General features: G+C 36.0%; 1 protein-coding gene across 4 annotated transcripts; it reads right to left on the reverse strand.

The window, feature by feature from the left end:
- Positions 1 to 652: 652 nt before the first annotated feature.
- On the reverse strand, positions 653 to 22,728 carry pax2b (paired box 2b). Of its 4 annotated transcripts, none has more exons than XM_046854697.1 (10): positions 21,950 to 22,728; positions 20,387 to 20,552; positions 19,413 to 19,610; positions 15,733 to 15,812; positions 15,318 to 15,437; positions 8,558 to 8,733; positions 6,198 to 6,312; positions 3,036 to 3,137; positions 2,210 to 2,296; positions 653 to 1,110 (listed from the first exon to the last, which is right to left on the reverse strand). In XM_046854697.1, the coding sequence occupies exons 1-10, from the start codon at positions 21,990 to 21,992 to the stop codon at positions 1,001 to 1,003; spliced, it is 1,197 nt and encodes a 398-aa protein (XP_046710653.1). In that variant the 5' UTR covers positions 21,993 to 22,728; the 3' UTR covers positions 653 to 1,000. The 4 variants fall into 4 exon arrangements, with proteins under 4 accessions (XP_046710653.1, XP_046710655.1, XP_046710652.1 ...); XM_046854699.1 differs by having other exon boundaries at positions 653 to 1,129; XM_046854696.1 differs by having other exon boundaries at positions 19,413 to 19,646.
- Positions 22,729 to 23,616: the final 888 nt, after the last annotated feature.

The raw sequence follows: 23,616 nt of genomic DNA on the forward strand, positions 1-23,616 counted from the left end.
AACACGAGCTGCCAGGATTTTACAAAATAATTTACAGTCTGATTTACACTAGATCCCTTCACTGCATCCCTTTTTAAAGTGTTATCACAAATCGTGTATTGTATATCGGTAACAGTGTAAAGTATATTTGAAGTAAGAACGATGTGTAGTGCAAAACTGAAGAGAAAATGATAACACCTGGTATTGCCATATTCAGAAAATTCACACATTTAACAAAAATAAATCATGCATACTGCATTGTCATTTAGAATTAAGCCTGCAAGTTTATATATATATATATATATATATATATATATATATATATATATATATATATATATATATATATAAATGCAAAAAATTAAGTTAGGAATATATATTTACTAATTCCCCAGTCTGGGTGCATGGAATACAGGGTAGGGTACAGTAAGCTTGTCCTTTCTTGAGGATAAATCTCTTGGTTTCTCGTTACATAATCAGTGTTTTCACTGAGGCGAAGTGTTTATCCTCAGTTCATGGCTTTGAACTGAAGAAGAATGAGCTGACATGCTGATTTCGGTATGTTTCATTGTATGTGTGTATGTGAATATGTAAAGAAGCACCATGCTGTGAGTCCAGATGAATAATACTGCATTGCACAGAGAGAGAGAGAGAGAGAGAGAGAGAGAGAGAGAGAGAGAGAGAGAGAACAGGAAAGTGATGTGCTGCCATGTGACAGTCAGTTACTGAAAAATGTTTCTGTTTCCATCCATGACGATAAAAAATAACCCAAAATATGAGAAAGAAAAGCAAAATCTGTTGATTCAAATTGCCTTATTGTGTCAATTTCCATATTTATATCATTTCTTGCAAGTTTTCTCATTAGTCTTTGAGATGTGGACACCCACTGTGAATGCTGGCCGGTTTGATTTCGAGTTGGATTTTGATGGCTAAAAGTGGCTCAGCCATCTGATGTCCTGATTGGCTTGTTTATCATCATGTGATGTGTTCACAGCGGCCCTTGTCCAATCTGCTCCGTTGTTCACACTGGCACAACAGGACGTCCAAGGCGATGTTGGGTTTGGTTTGCACAATGTCTAGTGGCGGTCGTAAGCAGCGGCAGCAGCTGGTGGTGCAGAGGCTCGGGATGCACTATAATAATAAGGGGAACCTGGAAGTTAACAAAAGAGGGATGTACCATTTCAATAAGGCATTCATAAACCTAAAATGTACAGTCAGAATCATAGATATAATGGTATGTTCTAAAATAAAACCTGTCTCTTCCTTAATCAGTATTAATTATTTAATTATACTCACAATTCTTTAAAGCTTTTTTTAAGCGTGTAGCAGATAGTAAAAATGCCTTAGGCTTATTTGTTTTTATTTATTTGTACATTTTTATTTACTTTACATTGTAAATCATCATTGGTGTTAGAAATTTACTGTTTAAATATAGCACCTAAAAAATATTAAGCAGTGATTTAAAATGAGAAAGCTTAATGTTAGCAGCAATAATTATTTAAAAAAAACTTCTTTAAAAGCTCTTTAGGCAGTAAAAGAGCATGTTAAAAGTCCTAATATGGTTCTATTAAAAAATAGATAAACTAAATTTAGTTATTTGTTACATGGGCGGACTGATTTCTTTCAAATATAATTGTTAGTTATTTTTCAAATTTGTATAAATTTTTAATTTCTTCCAAAATAGATATATGGCAATCAGTGTGTGGCTGAGCGCCCGTTTGTGAATAAGGTGGTGGAAGAGAGTGGTAAGGATCACACACCTGAATCTGATTTAACTAATCAAGGTTTTCTGTAGCAGTGGCTAAGTAAAAAGAGGTATGTGTGTGTGTATTTGTTTTAAACACTGAAATGAAAAGCAAAGGCATGATTACAGCAGAATAAAGCCAGAGTTTTGGTTGTTAAACCTGTTGCCTGCCTCTTCTTTCTTCCACCTTGATATTACATTCTATTTATTTTGAACTGTAATTTTAATTTATGTAGTATTTCAAACATTTGTTCCCAACTACAATTTACTCTCAAAGTAAAATGTGAATTTAAGAATAACATTTCATGTAACACATTTTCATATGAAAATCTTCAAACTTCAACTTAAGTTAGTAATATTTCATCCAGATTGAATTGTGCCATAATGAATTGGCATGTTGGTTGTGGGGTTTTAACATTTCATTGCAATGTCACTGGTGTGTGTAAATGTTAAAAACAGCTTTTTTCCAGTTGCAGGAATACTCACTCAGTAAGGCTGGGTTGCTGAAGCGCCAGGCCTCGTTGTATGCTGTGTACTGTGGGTGACTGTAGGGATTCCCTGAAAATTCACTCCCTGCAGCAAGACATATAAGGCCATTAAAAAGTGCTTGTACTTTATCAAAGAAATGCACTACATTTAGAATCAGCAAGGGAGTCACAGAGAGGTCCAATAGCCTCTTTATTCTGCTGCCTGAAAATTTGCCCTCATTTTGCTGGTCTCCTGTGAACAGTAATCTCATGTTAAAATCAATGTGGTGCTCCTCTCTTGTTCATGTTGGCGTTTCGCTCTGCTCTCTCTTTCCATCTCATTCTCTTTCTTTTTCTTCCCCACTGTAGGTTCCCTGGTGACAACTTGCACTTCTGCTCTTTCTTTGTTTTTTACTTCCCAGAGTTTATCTCTTTTTGTGCCATGGAATTTCATTGTGTAGAAATTCAGACAGTGGCACTGAGCTGTTGTGTTGGTATAACACCCTCTCATTTTTATGACACTGTAAAGAGAAGGCTTTAAATGAAGAAGGTGAAAAATGGCCTTCTTGACTTTAACAGTGTTTTGGGAACCATCACTAAATCTAGTAGAAAAGAAAAGACCTAGCCATAGAGCTGAACAGATTTCAGGCAGCTTGCTTATATAATCCAAGCACAAAGAAAATACCCTTATAGGCTAAATTCACAGTGACAAAGAGAGAGAATTAAAGAGAGAATTATTAAGGAATCAGTCTAAATATTTGATTATAATGAAATTAAAGTCTTTGCCAGACAGTAGGATGTATGTTAATAAAGATGTGTATACAATATACAAGATCATTACTCACCAGGAACCATTCCAGCCAGTGTGGATGTTGGGTAGCTGCCCTGTCCTGTAGGGGGGACGTGAGGTGGATAGCCAGGTAATGTTGTGTTGGCCATGTCTCTACCTACATACAGAGAGCATAAAACACATGTTCTCGTTAATGGCTATTTTTATTGTAGTTTCTTGTCTGATTTGATGTATTTCTTATGTTCTGGACATATTTACTACATTCATATTTTAGCTCTCAAGTTAGTCAACCCCCTTTTCAGTTTTTTTTTGATTGTCATTGGCTAGATTTAATAAGTACTGTCTTTAATAAGTACTGTCCTTCCTACAATTTTACAAAGGTAAACTTAAAAAAGAAATGACATCAGGAATAGTCAAAACTATATTTAGCCAAAGGCATATTAAACCCAGATCCAATAGAGAACATCTCCAACAGCCAGCCACCTTTAAATGCTGGAAATCACTCCACATTCGACTCAGAGATCTATAAGCATGAGTCATAATGACCAATACTGACCCTTCCGGACAGTCATTCCTTCTATAGAGACACAGAAAAACTCTGCATTCAGAGCGGTAATTGGGGCTGACGTTTAGCTGTCCCAGGCAGCCACGTGTAGCCCCGAGCCAGCCGAAGCAGCCAGTCAGGGGCCCCTTAACGACATTGTTGGAGAGAGTGAAAAATTGGGAGAGGGAGGAAGAGGGAGATGTGGCAGGGGACGAGGGGAAAGTCGGTCACCAGTGCAACTTTAATGAGCAGGCCAGCAACCATTACGGCAATCACAGACCATCGAGTCTGTTCCATAGAGAGTTCCAGGAAGAAGCAGTTTTTGCCACTGCTTTTTTTCTGCAGTATGCCCTTTCTTAAATATTGTTAAAAGTTTTACAAACTTCCCAAAATTCTCTCTTTTTTGTGAATCAATCAGCTGATGGCTTCACTTAGATATGAAATGTACAAATGTTATCCCAATTGACTTGGCTATTGCATTAACTGATGAAATTATGTTTTCAAAATCCTGCAATCTTAAGAATCACTAATGAATTCTACGCTAATGATCTCAAAAATGTTGGAAAATGTTCTAATTAAAAGCTTTATTATTAAGAATATTTACTGAATATTGCCATTGGTTTACATACTCTAATACACAAACTTGTGCAATGTAAATTTAAATATTTTAAAGGTGGGTTAGTACATGTCATGATGTGATTTTTCATAATTAATTCAAAATTTATTTAAAAACTGAAATCATAATCCACACACAAAATATGTGCCTTCAGAACAATGTATCTGTGTCACTGTCAGATTGAGAAATTAATGAGATATAATCCTATCTGTCAAAGTTGCAATGAAAGCTTTTCTAACTTAAAAACCAACATTACCGTTAAGGGGTTTCATCGTGTTGCCAAGATGAAAGACAAAAACATTGTAATCAATAACTAGAAGACTGTTATCATTCATTGAGGAAAGTTGATTCTCCTATACACTTCAGCTTATTATTATTATTAGCATTAGTCATAATTGTAATAATAGCAGCACTGGTAGTGGGTCAATCTGAAACATTGTTCTATGAAAAGGACACCTTTGTGCTTGCAACAATAGTGAGAACAAAAGAAGAGAATGAAAAGAAGGATGAGGAGGAGGTGGAAAAAGATTATTTTAGGGCAGTGGGTCGATCTGGAGCATTTTTATATGATAGGGACACCTTCATGTTTGCAACAACATGGCACTGGGATTCTGACCTCCATTTTCTATATTCAGGATGGAGCAATTTATCATTGGGCGAAAGCCCCTGCACCCTAATTAATTACGACTAAGCAAAGGATGTTTGGAAAGTCAAATTGCTTTAATTCCCTGGCTGCACACTGAAAGTCGTCCATTATCAAATGTGTGCTCAAAGGTTAGTTTGCTTTTGTGGAAGGAAACTAAGCATTAATTTTTGAGCCTAAAAGCGTGAGAGCCCCTAGCGAGGAAAAGACAGGTGCTTTGTTAGGAGAGAAAGTAAGGGTTGCAAGCTACAGGAACTATTCTCACACTGTCTTTACAGGTTACAGCATCAGACCTGTTATAATTGTTCTCATCCATTAACGTTTTCACACCAAATTAGAGAAAAAATATTGTAGATTTTCTAGCATAATGGATATATACAATCATTTCAAATCAGGATCTTATCAAAAAATTTAATTTACTTAAAAAAAAAAAAATAATTCAGTGTCACTGAGTTTTTAAGGCGAACAAAATTACATGTAAATCTCTCTCTGTTGGTAATGCAGGTAATGCAAAATCTTTATTCGATGAGCAAAGGACACAAAAGATCTCTATCTGAAAAGTATTCACACTTCACCAAACAAACCCTGTCTCGTTTGGCACCCAGTGCCTCATGAATAATTTATTTTTAATAGATTATGCAAATTTAACCCTGCCTAAAATCAACATGATCAATAACTGTGGCCATTTTAATTGGTGCTGGAAAACATTTTGAGGATGAGTATAATCTGTGCTCCTTTCCCCTTGTAAAGGAACTATTCATTTGGAAATTGGATTTGGGCCTAAATGCGAGAGATCATTCAGCCGCCTCTAAATGGAGGCTTGAGTTTCCCTCAGCAGTTTATCACTCGAGTGTAAACCGTAGCACTACCATTAACACAGGCATAAACCGTACACCTGATTATTACATCCTACAAACATCCTATTAGTATTAGTAGTTACCATGGGGGACATAAAGGCACATGTTAAAACTCAAGTCAAATACACGTTCTCGTTTCCTATTTAACTTTGAGAATGGACTGAATAACAATGATGATGACAAAACAATGCTCAAAAGCTGTCTAGGAAGATATGTCTTAAAATGGCACAAGTATCTGCTCAGTCTAAACATTATTTGAACATTATTTATTCAGATAAATATCCTTAATTTGTCTGTTTTGCTGTATATTATACATGCCATGTATCCTTGAAAACTGATAAAGCCAAGCTCATGATTGCATAATTATAGCTGATTCATTTGTTTTTACAGTGGACCAACAATATCTCACTATGTCATACAATGGTTATTTTCTTGTTGTTTATAGAACATTATTAGTAAAAATGCAAAATATTTCATTTTATTCATGTTTATATATCTGATATTCTGCAAACATGTGTCCTGTTCAGGATGTTCTTTTAAAGTCTAGTTGATCTTACCTACAGGGTAGCTTTGGGACACGCTGGCACCCAGGTCTGAGGAGCTACTAGAGGACAGACTGGGTTTAACTTCATCCAGCCCTGGGTTTAGCGCAGGAAGGGCATACTCACTACTCTGGAAGCATAAAAAAATTGTAATAGTTAATATGTGTTAAAGATTATGCAATTTTCTTTCTTTCTTAATTATATATTTGTTAAGATTCAGATCTAATGCCTGGAAAGTTGACTGTTTAAATCCCAAGAATGCCAGTAAGTCACATGAGCAAACCCTTACCCCTGTCTGTATAAGAGGCTTTAGATAAAAGCCTTTGCCGACTGAATAAACAGAGAACAGGACAATATAATAGGTTCCTGTTTGTATGTGGCTTAAAGGATGAAGCGCTGATGAAAAACCTTTTGTCTACTCTTCTGATTTTCTTTACATTTTGAAATTTACTGTTTAAAATAAATATTTGCAGATGGAATAGTTGGTGTAACTCACACCTCTAATGAGTTTTGTTCAAGTACCCATGTTAAAACATGTCTTTGGTCTTTAGGGTCATAAAACTGCATCTATTTGCCTATCTACTTTGCTTATCATTTTATAGATGCTCTCAATCTGAAAGTGTCTTCCTTTTTACCAAACAAATCCTTCAGACCGTATCAACAGATGTGAGCCACCCCCCACCCCCTTCTTTTTTTTGTTATTTAATAAAATGAGACTTCCGGCGTCTGCACATTGATAATGTTTGCCCAGATCTTTGTGTATGCGTGTGTGTGTCACAGGGGAGGCCCCTGACCCCAGCCATGTCTGTCTCTATCACAGATAAACTCTAATTGTCTGCTACAACTGTTCGTCATGGCCCCAGCCGATGTTTCTCTCTTTTCCTAAGAGGCCACTGTGCAGAACAGCGGTATTCACATGCAGATGCCGTAGTCGTGGGGAAAAGAAAGATATGAAAAGGATGAGCACATGGCCGGCAGAAGCGTGGGAGGGAATCGGCCATCGGCTTAGAAACTCCAAAATGGCTTTTTAATGCCCTCAACAGCACTCAGACACCTAACTAATAACCCTACATTTACATACAACAGAAATAGAGAGAAAGAGAGAGAGAGAGAGAGAGAGAGAGAGAGAGAGAGAGAGAGAGAGAGAGAGAGAGAGAGAGAGAGAGAGAGAAGAGAGAGAGAGAGAGAGAGAGAGAGAGAGAGAGAGAGAGAGAGAGAGAGAGAGAGAGAGAGAGAGAGAGAAAGAGAGAGACTATGCATAATGAGGCCTGGGCTATGGGAGAGCTACAAATAAGAAAATACTCTGATTAATACTGCCACAAATTAAAGCTGATTTTTCTGGAACATTATCCAGCCATATTTTCCTTTTTCACTCCCCATGCTACTCTCCTTCTGTACCTCCCCCACACATTTAACACCCTCTTTGACTGTCTTTGTGATAGCGAGTCATTTCCAATTCGTTTTGGTATTGATCTTGCAGTGAAAATCAGTTTCGTAATTAGCTGCAAATTAGGCCTTCTTCTGGAGGTGAGTGCTGTCGGCCTGATTAATCGCTGAAGTAATGCCACACGATCACCCCCAAATTAAAATGAACTCAATTAGGTCGTTCCCCTTATGGCTCAGACTTCTGCTTTCAAGGGAAAATTAATAGTCACTTATTTTTAATAGTCTACAGAAAGTAAATAAAGGTTATCCATTTCAATAAACCTGACAATGTACAGAACTATGGTAGAAATTCTACATTAAGTGTCAGTGCATTAATGGCAATACATGTCCCTTATTTGGGGAAATGAACAGGCTGATTACTACCTATATTTAAATGAGGGGTTTTTTTATGAATTATTAAATAGCGCTAACTGTGTAAAAAAAAATTTCATGTTTGCAGCAATCCTTTTTTTATTTCTGCCAAAACATTTTGCAGAAAAAAAAATTTCTTCACTGACATTACCACGTTTAACAATATAGTAGATATTTTCTTTTACTTTTTCTCCATTACTAGAGCAATAAAGTGTAAAGTTTTACCATGCCCCTTTAGAAGGATGATAAATTGCCATTTAACAACACAGCTGTTCCTCACACTCCTGGACTTTTTTGCTTGTCACTTCTATTGTAATTGAATGTACAATAGAAACTGTCTGGACCTGCTCACAGGTTTATCTAAAATAAAACGCTTCTTAATGTGTTGGATTGGTAAAATGTCTGAAAATACATATGAATGTCATCAGTTGGAAGATTGACAATGCATGCTATACCTTCAGTATCTTGTAAATGTAAAATCGTACATGTGAGAAATGACTTAGCTTAGCAAATTAGCACTAATGTTGTCATCTAGCATCAACAAATAAAAAGAAATGTACTGGGATAAAGATGCTTACCTGCTCTGGCTTGATGTGTTCCGAGCTGTGGAAGACGTCAGGGTAGGCCGGTCGCTCAAACACTCGATCCAAGGCCTCCAGCTGTTGTTGGGTAAACGCATCGGCACGTAGGTGTTTCCTTAAACTCTCCACACTGCCCTGGGAATCACTGTTCTGTCCAGAGCCCTCTGAACCATCTACAGAGAATTAAAATAAAATGTAATTAAAACATACTGAAAACAACATATTGTAGACTTGTTTGTAGGCATCTACCACCAAAACATTAATAATATCTGAAAATGCATTTATAACTATGAAAATCGAAAAACAAAAAAATTAACGGCAAAGCCTTTAATTTTAAAATTAAAAGCTTTGCCGTTTACTTTAACTGACTCCTGACTCAGTTTTAAGTTCTTTTTCTTTCTAAAGTGCTCTCAGTAAAGATCGTCATGATGAAGTGATACAAGCCATAGAAACCCATTTTCAAAAGTGTCTGTCATTTTATGATTGAAGTAATTAAACATTCTCTGGATGGGTAAGCAAAGATGACAAAGTATGATACAAAGCAGTGGGCAGAAACCATTTCCCAAAGTGAAAAACAACATCTGTCTGTGAAATTAAAGATTTTTAAAACATGTTTACGTTTGTTGAAAAAAATATATTTTGCTTGAAAAAAAGAGAAATATATTAATACTTTTAAGATAGGTGAAAAGAAAATGCCTATGTTGCACTTGTGAAGAAAGGAGTTAACATATTTAAAATAATCTTAGAAAACACACGGTGCTGTATAAGTAAGGATTTTTGTGCTTTTCAATGTGTGTGATCTAAATGAATGATTTGAAATGTTTCCTTAACTTATTTGGTGATTTTTATGGCCTGGGTTTATTAATTTACTATGGTCATGAAGCTGAGACAGGTCAATTAAAACTATTGTCCAGGTATAATGTGATTATTCAGTCCGCAAACTGGTTAAACAACAATGTGCAAATGCAGCAGTTCCTCTAAATAACCTGCTGACCATAAGTCATTCTCTTAGAGAAAAGGGGTGTCCGCTTTTGTTGTCTTCCTCATCACTATTGTGTTTTTTATCTGACTTGCCTCACATGAACATATATTTGCTCACACCCACAAACACTTTGGCATGGTATTTTGCTCACCTATGGAGCTGCCAGTCTAAATTTGCCACAGATTATGTTGTCTCCTTGGTTCATGAGTCTGATAATGTATGATATGCACAAACACTATCGATTGCCCAGCTGTGAAAGAGAAAGAGAGACAGAGAGAGAGAATATAAGTGTGAGTGAGGTAGTAAGAGATTGAAAGCTGAAAGTGTGTGAGAGTGGGGGGAAGAGGACAGAGCTTGAAATGAAGCCGAGATGAACATCATGGCCTGACTCATCGCACCTATAATGCTGAGCTTAATCCAGCGCTTTTCTCCACTGCTGAATTCAATTGATCAATCATGTCTGTCTGCTGGTTCCATTTCAGCACGTTATTGCCTCTCTGCTCCTCTCCATGACCTTCTTCCCATCACATAACCCCGGGCGTAAGCACCTCTCCCATCACTCACCTGGATGAGTGCATGTGTGGGTGTGTGGTCATCAAATTATGACAAATCCATGACTGGATGTCATATTGCACAGAGAAATCTTAGGACTTAAACCGACGTGAAGATATTTGAATCGATTCTGTAACTCAGATGAGACATAGCTTTCCTTTACATGTGCTTTCTTTTCTTCACTGCTATTTCTGATCTGGCTTTCTTTGCAGGCAGCTCGGGTGGGTCCTAATGGCAGGGGGATCTTTTCCTCTAGTGTGCGCTGGGGGCAAATGGAGTCATTAATTACCCTCCATTACAGGGCCAGGACCACAAACCTGATCAATACAAGTGCATTTGTCATGCACACCAGTGACACAAACTTCCCACACACAAACCCACCCATACACATGCAAACACACAAGCCAATTACTGCTTGGACTAATGTGGCTTTGACATTTTGACTGCAGCTATCAAATGTCATCGTCAGCAGAGCGTCTCTTTGCTGATCTTACACAAAAGCTATAAAAATGTGCTGGCAAATGAAAAAGGATCCGTTCATGCTTAATGTTTTGTTGGTTTCACGGTAGGTGCTGAATAACATGCTTTAAAAAGAATACATGAATAAACTATGAGAATGTGGTTCTTTTATATTTCAGGTAGGAATGAGAATGTATAATAGCCATGTTTGGTAATAATATACTGCTGTGTAGTTTGTCCACTAAGCATCTTTATTTTGGATTTAAAGTGTAATCATGTGTCTGATGAGGCAGTGATCAAGACACTAGAACACTTTTGCTTGTCAGAGATGGAGTCTGAATTTTTTTTTCCCCGTCTATCAGTACTTATGTAATAGCCTTCACCTGGAGCCAGATTGGCTGTGCGCTTTGAGCCTCCGGCCCCAAGTCGCATTCTCGCCTGCCCTGCTGCTGGAGTATTGATCTGCGAGTGTGAGCACTGGATTCGTTTTGACGGGAGGCAGAATAAGAGCTGAGGTAACGAGGGAGGCCACTCTATCAGAGCACAGGAGCGGCTCTGAAACACTGCGGGATGCACAACACCCACAGGGTATGACCTCTCAGTGAGAGAAAGACTGAGAGTGAGCAGAGAAAAGAGGAAGAGAGGTGATAATAGACTAGGTGAGATGATTGCAATAGGAAAATCTGGCAGAAGTAGATGGGAGGAGATCATACAGTAACATTGTCATACACACAGCCAAATAGATTACATCTGAACATAAATGAAGTGTATACAATGTTCCCACATCACAATAATAGCATGACATGTCATATGTTTACTTGATTTTTTTGACAATGTTATTTATTTATTTATTTATTTATTTATTTATTTATTTATTTATTTATTTATTTTTGCTTTAGGTCTGTAATATCTAGATCCGAAATACAATTTCCACAAGAACTGGCTCATAAATATAATATTAACATATGAATAATAAATTCATATTGCTAATATCAATAAAAAAATGGTTAATAGAGTATGAATTACACAATTACATAATAACTATCCTAACTATAACTGATAACATATAACTTCTGCTTCAAGGCAGCTGCTCACTGTTTCTTATTAACTATGCAACATTCTTTTGTTCATTTATTCATACTGTCAGATATCACATAAAAAGTCTGTTGAGTTCAGGTAATCTACTCAGTGTGTTGATCATGTGGTCATGTAGACTAATCTGGTGGCTATAGACATACCTAATTTGCTTGGTTACATCGACAGCAAAAATGGATATTTAAATGGATAAAAATATATTTCCTGCTGTGTTCCTACCCACTGAAATTCTCATAATAGGGTTCAACTGCATTTATTTTACTTATGATAATCTGTGTTTTAGTGTTTTGGTGATGAAAATAAGTACAGACATATTTAGAAATATCTAATTGACCTTTTGTGATGATAAAGTTATACATCATTTATTTAATATCTAACCATATAACTTATTTTTTTCTTCTTCTTCTTCCACCTCTTCTTCTTCTTCATTTTCCTCTTCCTCTTCCTCTTCTTCCTCTTCTTCTTCTTCTTCTTCTTCTCCTTCTTTTTCTTTTTCCTCCTCCTCCTCTTCTACTTCTTCTTCCTCCTGCTCCTCATCCTCTTCTTGTTCTTCTTCTTCTTCTTCTTCTTCTTCTTCTTTTCAATGCTCTATGTGTGCTCTTAAATTGTAAATGTACATTTTCTAAGCCCTGACTCCTAAAGATTGTTGATTTATTTAAACCCAGAAGAGGAGAGTTTCCTTTTTCATACCATATTGCCTTAAGTCTTTATTTCTGATGTCATCTCAGAAAGTTTTAACGGGTTTTCTGGATTTCTGTAAAGGATTTTTAAAATTATGTCCATTGTTAATATCTCTATACAAGTGAGAGGAAATGTAATTAAAATTGATTAAAATTATGATAAAACATACACTATTGTCCTGTTTTGTAATGCATGTAACATTGAACATTAAATTGAAGGGCAATTGAGCTGCTGATAATTCAATGTGATGAAATCATCTTGTCAGATATAAAGCCTACAGTGCATCCAGGAAGAGGGCAGAGTTGCATACTACTTTAGCATGGTGTGTGAACCCATGCTAGGCAGTGGGTAAGGGTGGCTGGTGTGATCTTTCATCTCCTTAATAGCGCATATGAGGCAGCAGTACAGTAATTTCTGTGATATGAAGTACTTGTAGAGGGGTTGGGGGAGCAGTATGGATGGTAGATGTTAATTTGTGAGGTAATTACTTTTCTCGGCGGAATTGCAAATTCCCTTAAATGTCACTTCCATCTCGCTGCTCGGACAGCCACGGGACCAAAGACACAGCAGATATTTCTCTCTCTCTCCCTCTCACTCCATCTCACTGCTTTTAATTTGCAGTAATCCAGTGGCAGTGGCAGATTAATAGCCTGGCTGACACCTGTGTCCCTGTGGCCATCCCTGGCAGAGCTGCAGTGTACATAAACCTGTGTCATGGTGCATTATCTCATCATTGCGTGGGTAAGAGGAGCTGGACTCTGAGCCTGCTGCTGAATTCAGCTCTACTGTAAAGAAAGCTACAGCTGATGCCTCGGTCTGGCACTGTGCCACAGTGCAGGCTAAAAACAAACTGACGCCACCGCTAACACCATCTATTATGTTGTAGCTGACACTGTGACTCTTAACCCTCAGCAGGGTTTTCTCTCAGCACGGCTGAGTGTTATTTTTTCTTCATGCTCTCTATTCATTTAGAAATGCTCACTCTCAGTACTGCTGGGGTTCTCTTGTAATGAAATAAGCATTAGAGAGCTCTAAATAAACCCTGAGTATGTATGTGTATGTAGGTGTTTATGTGTTTGTGTATGTGTGTATAATATACATAGATTTCATTAAATATCCAGTAGAAATTAATTAAACACACACAAAAGGATTGTGGTTAGCTTCAAGTAGAAGTCCAAAATGGTCACATATACTTTTATTGTTTTTCATACACAGAGCAGGGATTGGGTTTGGTGCTTTTCACTACCATACGTAATTGCATTTTAGTCACGCAATAAATCATATTTAATCCACTAAACTGTAAAAATAATAATCGAGTTAATAACAACTAGCTAACACCTTTCTCTCTCTATGTACAAATATATTATTTAATTATTTTTATATTAAATTATTAGTCTTTAATAAATTGTTCTTCTCCTGCTCACTAACAGCAGTTGTGTCTATTTGCGCAGATCTATTTGTAGTTCACATCCATTTATGTAGACGCACATAAAACGTACAGAATCTAAACCCCACCCCCTCAGGACCTCATACTTTCTCTCCTCTATTCTCCCATCACTCTTTCCCCCCATTTTCTCTGTGCCGATACTTAAATCAAGAAAATAGGCTCCCATCAGGAGGGTCATTTCAGAAGGAGGAAAACCCCTGAAACAGTCAGTCATCTTCTAGCACATGGGACACGCGCACACACACAAACACATGGACACATATCTGTAGTCTCCTAGCTCCCATCATTTTTGTGGTTCAAATATAATGTGGCGCTCTGCCCTTGCTGCTTGCCGTGCCCAACCGAGACAGAACAAATGGAAGCATCCCATAGTGACTGATACTCTAAGCAGTCGAATGACCTCTTTCCCAGATCGCTGTAGCGTACGCTCCCTAAATGCATCTGTCGTATGTATCAGCCTCACACTGAGCACTGTGCTCTTCTTTAGCAACTACGGGCTTCATACAGTAAGTCATTTACCCCCTGTACATAGGAACATCAGATTGTACTACAACATTGAAATCTTGCATAAATGGTGACCTCATGAAAAAAAAAACAAGAGCACTTAGGCATGCTCATGTTTGCTTTCTGCAAAGCACAAATTAAACATTAGATTCGATATGATATAATGTGGTTGTTTGGACTGGATGTGCATTCTTGATGGGGAATAAACATGCTCCGGATTCTTCAGTGCTAAAGAGCTATCTACAGAGATCTGTACATAGCCTTTAAAGAGAATTATCTCACAAAAGAATATTTTACTTGTGTGAATGTGCTTTTTTAAAGACAGAGAATATCATTTGGAAACCTTGTGTTGAATGGATTCTTGAGACTGACTACACTGGCTTTCATTGAGTTTGCCTGGCATGCAATTACTGAAGAGCTTTTAATCACAGCATAGCAGAGTAGATTAGCCGAGGTCAAAGCCTCACAGCCAAAAGACATATCATAATAGCCTGCCACATACCTGTACACCAAGAAGAGCACAGCCAAAGTGCAGAAAGACAAATGTCTTTTTATAAAAAGTAACACATCTCCCAAAAACTGAAATAAGGCCAGAGTACAACTAGATCAACAGCATCAATGTAACAAAAATTCATTAATGCTACTACAAAGAAATCCTTCAATGGCCTCAGCAATGCCATTTGTATGGCAAAGAAAAGATCAATGCATACATTTAAACAAAATGTGGGATGCAAACACATATATGCTTCCAGCAGCAATAATCTGACTCATTTAGCAATAGTTTATAATTTCCCAGCAAAACATCTATTTATAAAAGTTTAAAGCTTTGACCACTTATTTCTTTAAAATATACAGTAATACCTGTAAATAATCCTTGTTCCTTTAAAGTAACTGCTTAAGGAATTATTAGGACTGTTAAGCTTTTTTGGTTGGGGTTTTTTAAGGTAAAGGGAATCAATAAAAGTGAGATCTTTGGAGTTATCGACTCGTCATCCAGTAGGAAAGGATAGAACACAAAAGAAAATCCATGTGCTTACCGTCATCTCTTTTCCTTTTCTCTCCATTGGAGCGAGGGATGCCTAGAATACCATTGATGGAGTAAGAACCCACAGGATCACTGGATCCACTTGATACTGGAGGGGATGCTGTGCTGGGAACTAGAAATTGATACAGGGAAAACACGCTGCATGAGAACTCACCGCTGACAATTTAACCAATTCTTCATTCTTATCTTTGTCTAGATACCAGTTTAAAATCCATGAAAGCCAAACAAACTGAGTGTGGGTTTGACCAAAATAAATCCTTCCTACATTTACACCTATATCTTAAACTTGAAGCAAACGTAATAGAATTATACAGTACATTTTGACGAGGGGTTTACAATGTTTAACTCAAACTGTAAGAAACATCAATATAACCACATATGTTAATTGCACAGTCGGATGATCTCACCTATAGTGTGTCCTGTTGTTGAGAGAGATGTTCCATCAGGAGAAGGGTGGTACTGTTGTTGAACTTTAGTGCGAATAATCCTGTGATATGAAAAGATAACAGGTCACAACCTTAAGTACCTATTATTATTATTATTATTATTATTATTATTATTATTATTATACTACTAAAAGAAGACTGTATAAAATTGCATCAGGAATTACAGCAGTAACAGTATAATGTGCTCCAAGATAAAATGTTATCCAGGAAAAAGCTACTCTTGCTTTACTCTTAAAGCAATGTCATCTTTTAATAAGCTCAAAATGAAATACAATAAATTATTAGAAAATTAAATAAAATCAAAAGTACAAGAAGAAACATACAAAGTAATAAAAATTTTGTCAAGCATTCACTAAAGCTATAAATAATCATATTAATACCACTAAAGTTGGCAAAGATTACAATAATTTCAACAAATCTAAGATCAGTGAATATGACCCATTATGTCTTAAATTAAACTATTCTGGAGAGGGAGCTTGCTTCTGCAGAATGTGTTGAAAGGAGTGTCCACTTTTTGTTGGAAAAAAGTTGGAAAGTATACAACCTTTTTAATTTGAAAAATATCTGTGCTCTAGTTGCATTTCTGCTCAAGTGTTCTTGCAAATAAATCATGAAAATCATGTCAGTTCATCTCAATTGTCGACGATACTAACCTTTCCTGCACTAATTCATTTTTTTAACTTTCTCTTTTTCAAAAACTCACATGCACTCATTTCTTCCATCTCCCTCTCTTAATCCTCTGTATGTCTTCCTGAGAAAAACCCCAGAATTGGTGTGGATGAAGTTTTATTGATCCAAACACAGAAATAAAAAAGTTCGGGATTAGCCACATGGGCAAACAGATGCAAATAGAAGGCTATAAATTACATGTGACAGGAAGGCAATAGTTGCTTAGTGCCTTTGCACCAGCTTACGCCAGCATCTAAATTCTTTAATCTGTGAAGCACTTTAAGAATAGAAGAGGCTGTCACATTCATTGGGAAAATTGAGCTTCATTTATCATAAATGCCAATGTGTATGTTGTAGTTCAAATTTGTCAAATTTGACAAATAAATAAATAAATAAATAAATAAATAAATAAATAAATAAATAAATAAATAAATAAATAAATAAATAAAAGAACTTGTATTATAATGTTACTGTTTATTTGTTGCATAAATTTCTTCACATATTGCAAATACAAAACATTTGATCTTTAGGCAATACAAATTCTAATAATAATTAGATTGCCAGTTGTAGCATTTATTTTCGGCTTGTCCAGTTTAAAAGTCATAGATCTACCCATTAAAATGACATGATATTATGCACTGCTGTCACCTCAGGCACTCTGCCCCTCAGGCTATAGCTTTAAAGAAACATTAACTTTACCAGTGATCTTATATTTATATATATATATATTTTTTTTCTTCGGTTTCCTGTTCGTCTTTCTCCTTCTCTAGCTCCATAACAGCAATTTGACCCCATTACTGGTGCAGTCTACATAAATCTCAACACTTTATTTGGGTTCTTATTGAACAAGTAATTTGAGAGAATGAATTAAACGCATTCCCACAGCTGTACATTCCCTGAAGAAATATTAAAATTGCCTTACACGGAAATCAATAATATTGAGTGCCATTGAGGGCTGTTTTGATATCTGGTGGTCAGTGTTTGTGAGTGACTAGAGGAGCAGAAACCTCAGCACAAGAAGGAACTCTGTAAGAGTTAATAATGCATGCCAACGAAAGGTGTTTAAAGATGAACCATCCTCTCATTGTCAACACCCTCAAGCTCAGAGTTTCACACACACACACACACACACACACACACACACAGACACACACAAACACACACACACACACACACACACACACACACAGACACACACAAACACACACACACACACACAACTTTTTTATTGAGATATTTTATCTTGAATTATGTTAAGTGTGAAGATGTTGTAAACATTTAATCCTTTTTCAAGTGTTCTTGAGGTTTATATTTATACATCAGTCTGGGTTTGTCTGTTTGTTTTCTTCAGCTGTTCATTTATTTCATAATTATGGGTTCTACCTAGGACCTTATCTACAGTAATAACGAAACTCTTGAGCACAGTTTTATAAAGAACCTTCAATAATCCTTCAGTGAGACATCCAAAAACGTAAAGATCTCTAAGAGGTTATGAAACTGGGCCTACACATTATTTCTCATTTTATTTTAATGCAAAACTCACACACATATTAATTTTAATCATAAACAAAGACTCTGTTTTCCATTTCCAAACAGCCCACATGAATTGAATGCAATTCATAAAGCCTTAAATAGGTGCTTTTAATTGTATTTACGACAGATACATTTAGAACTTCTCATCCATTCATGTCAAAAGCTGTTTTTTAAGCAATCAGAAGGCATGAAATGATTTTTTCTCCCTTTTCTTGTCTGAGGCGTGTCTATTCTTTGGCATTCAGGCTCATTAAAATATAATGCCGAGGCTGGTTTTATGGAAGAGTGACTCTTAACCAAAGCTCACAGGCCTTTCTTTTCCTCTCCTGCAGCTTTTACTCCAGTGCACATTTGCTCTTTATCAATAACCGCCGTCTCGTTTTCACTTCAGACTTCTGCAATGGAGCCTAATTCCAGATTTGATTATTTATTGCTTGGTTGAACATATTGTGTGGAGCAACACACGGAATCCTTTCGTCTTTCTTTGGAATTCCTACAAAATCTGTGTGAAGTATTTTGCTCTGCTTTGCTTTAATCCCACCATCCATCCATCCATTCATCCATCCATCCATCCATCCATCCATCCATCCTTTCATTAATTCGTTAGTTTATTTACTCATTCATTTATTTATTCTTTCATTAATTCCATATAAATTATAGCAAAGTATATTGTGCTTCTACAGCCCTTCATTATTTAATTTCCCAATTTGTGTCTCATTCACCAACTTGCCTTCAAGTATCATTTTGTTTATTCTTTTGTATCTAAAAGTGTTCAATGCAACGCCTTAATCTGGGTTCTAAATCTATTTTTTTTTTTTTTTTTTTATAAAAAAAATTCCTCGAAATCGCACGTCAAAATTTCCACGAATTGAATTCGTGTCGCATTATACGCTGAGTGATGGTGGCGCTGTGGAAGCCATCCTTAATAACACATCAAATAACACAGGGTCATATCAGTCTGACATGCTGTTTAATATGATAACGTGCTGTTTGGGACATAATCTTAGAGATTCACGGCAGATTGCAAAACAAGGTGGAGCTAAAGAGAGTCAAATTTCTCCACCGAACTTGTAGGAGGGGAGACACACACACACGCACACACACACACACACACACACACCTTTTCATACAGAAAAAATATTGGCATATCAACTGCACAAGGCATGTAATAATTTCTTTTTGGCATAATGCGTTGAATCGTGCAAACAAAAACAAAAAAATAATAATTACAAAAATTATATTGGCACAACGCCTTATTCTAACTTTACCCTTTTGTTTATTTATTTATGCATTTATTTGTTTATGTATTCATTTATTCGTTTATTCTTTTTACGTTTCAGCGTCATTTGATGTTTCTTTTCCATATTATTCCCAGCCATAATTCCCCCCACTCTGCCATCATGCTCTGTTCATTAATAATAAATGTCCATGTTGTCTACCTGTTGATGGAGGAGACGCTGGGCACCGTGTCGTTGTCGCAGATACCCTCTGCCAGCAGCCGGTCCCGGATCTCCCAGGCGAACATGGTGGGGTTGTGTCTCTTATAGTCCGCTATTTTATCCACCACTTTCGGAGTGGCCACCTTCGGCTTGGAGCCACCGATCACTCCGGGCTTTATACTCCCAGTTTCATAGTACCTGCAGCACCCAGAAGGAATAATGGTACATGCAGACCTACAGCAATTCAGTACACAGTAGTATAATATATACATCAACAATTCCTCACATCTGCACACCTCATACAGGCTTTAATAATACTGAACATAACTATTACTTTTAGTATTAAAATTGATTTTTGCCCTACGCCTTATTTCACGCACAAATATCTACAGTATTTCTCATTCAAACCATAATATATGAGATTAATAAATGCATTACTTTAAGACATGATTGATCTCAATGACTTTGATCAAATATATTTGTTTAAATATGAAAAAAAATCATTCCAAATGTATGAAAATTAACATATTTTATTGAATCCAAATTGAACACAATTCATGGCAAAGCCAAGTCTTGTATAAGTTTTAATACAGAGAACATTGATCTACATTAATTTTTTTTATTACACATTTCATGGATCTATTAGATATACCATGACCTATTAATAGCACACATTTTGACTGAGGAGAAAGTGAATATATTATTAAATTATAAATAAACTGCAGTATAATTTTCTAGACTCGAGGTCAATACGAAATGTATGATCTTTCCAGCTTCCCTGCTTACATCCATGCAACATGCACAAGAAGCAGAAATTACACAGATGACTCCTGATAAGCATTTATGGTTAGATAAATTATAATTATATACAACATCTCTCTCTCTCTCGCTCTCTCTCTCTCTCTCTCTCTCTCTCTCTCTCTCTCTCTCTCTCTCTCTCTCTCTATCTCTCTCACACTTTCTCTATCTCTCACCTGCCCAGGATCTTGCTGACGCACCCGTGACTGACTCTCAGTTGTCGTGATATGTCGCACGGTCTCACCCCCTGGTGCGCGAGCTCCACGATTCGTTGGCGCACGACGTCCGGTAGCGGCCTGCCGTTCACGAACACACCGCCCAGCTGGTTCACTCCGCCATGCCCTGTATACACACACACACACACACACACACACACACACACACACACACACACGGAGAATACCGCTTTTTATTATTATTGTAGCTTCCATTTCAAAACAATTGAAAACAATGTAATTATGAAAGTGACTTAAATATCACGTTTTTAGGACTTTAATTAAAAGACAAACCAAGTAATTATTGAGTCAGACATTTCCGAATTCCCGGTTTGTAATTGTGAATTGTGAATAACTAAACTGCTGTACACATTTAATAAAGTAATGCTTTAATTTGAGAATATTATATACACGACTGCAAATAGTTTGCTGCAGATATGCTGTATTTGTGTTTGTCTGTGACAATATAACTGAAACATAACAAAATAATTTACAGGTTTAGTTTCATTTAGAAATTAATAAAAAACAACAACACGTTTTCTTATTTTACCTATTATATTTATTATTATTATTATTATTATTATTATTATTATTATTATTAATAATTTTATTATTATTATTATTATTATTATTATTATTATTATTATTGTTATAACTGATCTTGTAGTGCAGTTACAAAAAATATTCCAGCAAAATAATCTTTTATAAGCACTAAAAGGTAAGAAATCTATTATTATTATTATTATTATTATTATTATTATTATTATTATTATTATTATATATTATGTTTGTTATTCAATTACATCCAGCTCCATGTTTTTTTCCTCCTTCTTTCTGATCCCCACAGTGACGCTTGTTGTTCTTTCCTGGGCTATTACATTACGTGCTTATTCATATTCCTTCCTCCCCTATAATAAATTATTAAGAGTTCCTCCTGTTACACATCTCCAAAAACAATGTCTTCATTATCTTAAACTAGTAACGTTGAATGAACGCGCATATCACGTTGTTGAAAAATAAATAAATACGCGGATTGCTTTGTTTCTGTGGAAATAATGATATTTTGTTGCATTGATGTTCTTGGATGTAAAAGAGTTCATACTGGTTTGGAATGAAATCGTTTTGAAAACACTAAATTGACATAAGCATCGTTTAAGGAAGCCAAGATTCATTTAGCTGAATTATTATTATTATTATTATTTATTCTGAAATGTGTCTTTGAAACAATTAAAAGATCTGAATTTATTATTATTATTATTATTATTATTATTATTATTATTATTATTAATATTAATATTATTATGATGGTTATTATTATTATTATTATTATTATTATTATTATTATTATTATTATTATTAAGTGAAAATATTAAATTAACTGTGCTGTGTAAGAACAGCTTAATTTTAATAGAAATCAATATGTGATATTTCAGTCCAGCCTCCATAGAAGGCTTTAGATTTTTAATATATTTATAAATAAATTGCTATTATTAGGTCTTAGGAAATGAAAGGTGGGAAACTTACGGTGCATGGCGGAGAAGGGGTCTGCTTTGCAGTGAATATCCATTGGATAGCAAAGAAAAGACAGGTAATCAACTGAAGTCGCCGTCTCGCTTTCCTTCTGTGGATCAAAATCTAAATAAAAAAAATAAAAAAATAACAGAAAGAAGCAAAAGACGCAGGTGTGATGTCAAAAAAAGACGAGTGCGATTCCTTCGAGTTCCGAACAGAAAACTTCAGGGTGGGTGGGATGGTGGTGGGGGAAGTTCCCTCTTGAGAAACTGTCCGCTCAGCGAAAAAGAAAAAAAGGGATGGAGGAGATGTCAGGTGTCAAGCATGACCCAGGCTTGTTTTGGTAAACTGACACCGACAACCAAAAACCGGAGCGGGTGTTTGCAGAAGCAGGAGTGTTTTAGCGCGCGTGCACGGAGACCCTGAGCACCACGGACGGTCCCATGAATCCTAGTCGTGTCCTAAATCCCGGGTGGGCTCGCTACCTCGGATAAAGGGAACAAGATGCGAAAGGCTTTACAAAGAATGGTTTCCTCGGTCACCTTTTTTTTTCACCACGGACTAACGGGATGCGCGTGGACTAGAGATGCGTGGGCCGGGACTGGAGCCCCGGGCCGGTAGTGTCGGTGTCTAAAAGCTGCAGATCCCTTCTTTGCTTATATGGATGACTTCTCAGACAAAGGCAGCAGATTCCAACACTTTGTGATTCGCCAACGTAAAAAGCGAGCGGCTAAAATGAGGAGGTCCATCCGCCTGTCACTCCAAAAAGGGGGAGGGAGATGCGCCGGGACTCTCAGATCAGATCTGCTCTGCTCTGATCTGCTCTGATCTGCTCTGCTCTGCTCTGCTCTGATCTGATCTGATCTGATCTGATCTAGAACCATGAGTTCAGTGCGAATTTAAGAAGAGCTATATTTATTTATTTATTTATTTATTTATTTATTTATTTATTTATTTATTTATTTATTTATTCATTCATTTATTTTGTGCAGTGGAATTCTTTAAATACTTCTTTCTGCTATTTTTGTAAAACGAATTAATAATGAATTTACTTTTTTAAACATGATTTAAATGAAATTCTAATAATTCATTCTTTAAATATGACGTATTAACTGTAAAAAAAAAAAAAAGATGCAGATGTTGATGCGCGTGAAATTGCTTAATTGAATTTGGCAACGTGATTGTTTTTTATAATCATCTTCTTCTTCTTCTTCTTCTTCTTCTTTTCTTCTTCTTCTTCTTCTTCTTCTTCTTCTTCTTCTTCTTCTTCTTCTTCTTCTTTTTCAATGCCTCATCATCATCTTATTATACTTCTCCAGTGCCACATCATTATGATTATCGTCATCTTCTTCCTCCTCTTATTATCATCATCATCATTATTATTATTATTATTATTATTATTATTATTATTATTATTTTATTATTATTATTATTATTAATATTATTATTATTATTATTATTCAGTGCCACATCATCATCTTCATTATGATCATGATCATGATCATGATCATCATCATCATCATCATCATCATCACCATCATCTTATTAATATTCTTATTTCAATGCAACATCTTCTTCTTCTTCTTCTTCTTCCTCTTCCTCTTCTTCCTCTTCCTCTTATTATTATTAATATTATTATTAATAATATTATTATTATTATTATTATTATTATTTTCAGT

This window comes from Silurus meridionalis, chromosome 7 (genome assembly GCF_014805685.1).
Source record: "Silurus meridionalis isolate SWU-2019-XX chromosome 7, ASM1480568v1, whole genome shotgun sequence".
Classification (NCBI taxonomy): Eukaryota; Metazoa; Chordata; class Actinopteri; order Siluriformes; family Siluridae; genus Silurus; species Silurus meridionalis.

Excerpts from the sequence above, each read along its gene's own strand:
- pax2b (XM_046854696.1), bottom strand. The coding sequence starts at position 21,992 with ATGGATATTCACTGCAAAGCAGACCCCTTCTCCGCCATGCACC. Across the intron at positions 15,438-15,732 it reads AACAACAGGACACACTATAG|TTCCCAGCACAGCATCCCCT; the intron begins GTGAGATCATCC and ends ATCAATTTCTAG. Across the intron at positions 1,111-2,209 it reads CAGCAACCCAGCCTTACTGA|TGCATCCCGAGCCTCTGCAC; the intron begins GTGAGTATTCCT and ends TTATTATTATAG.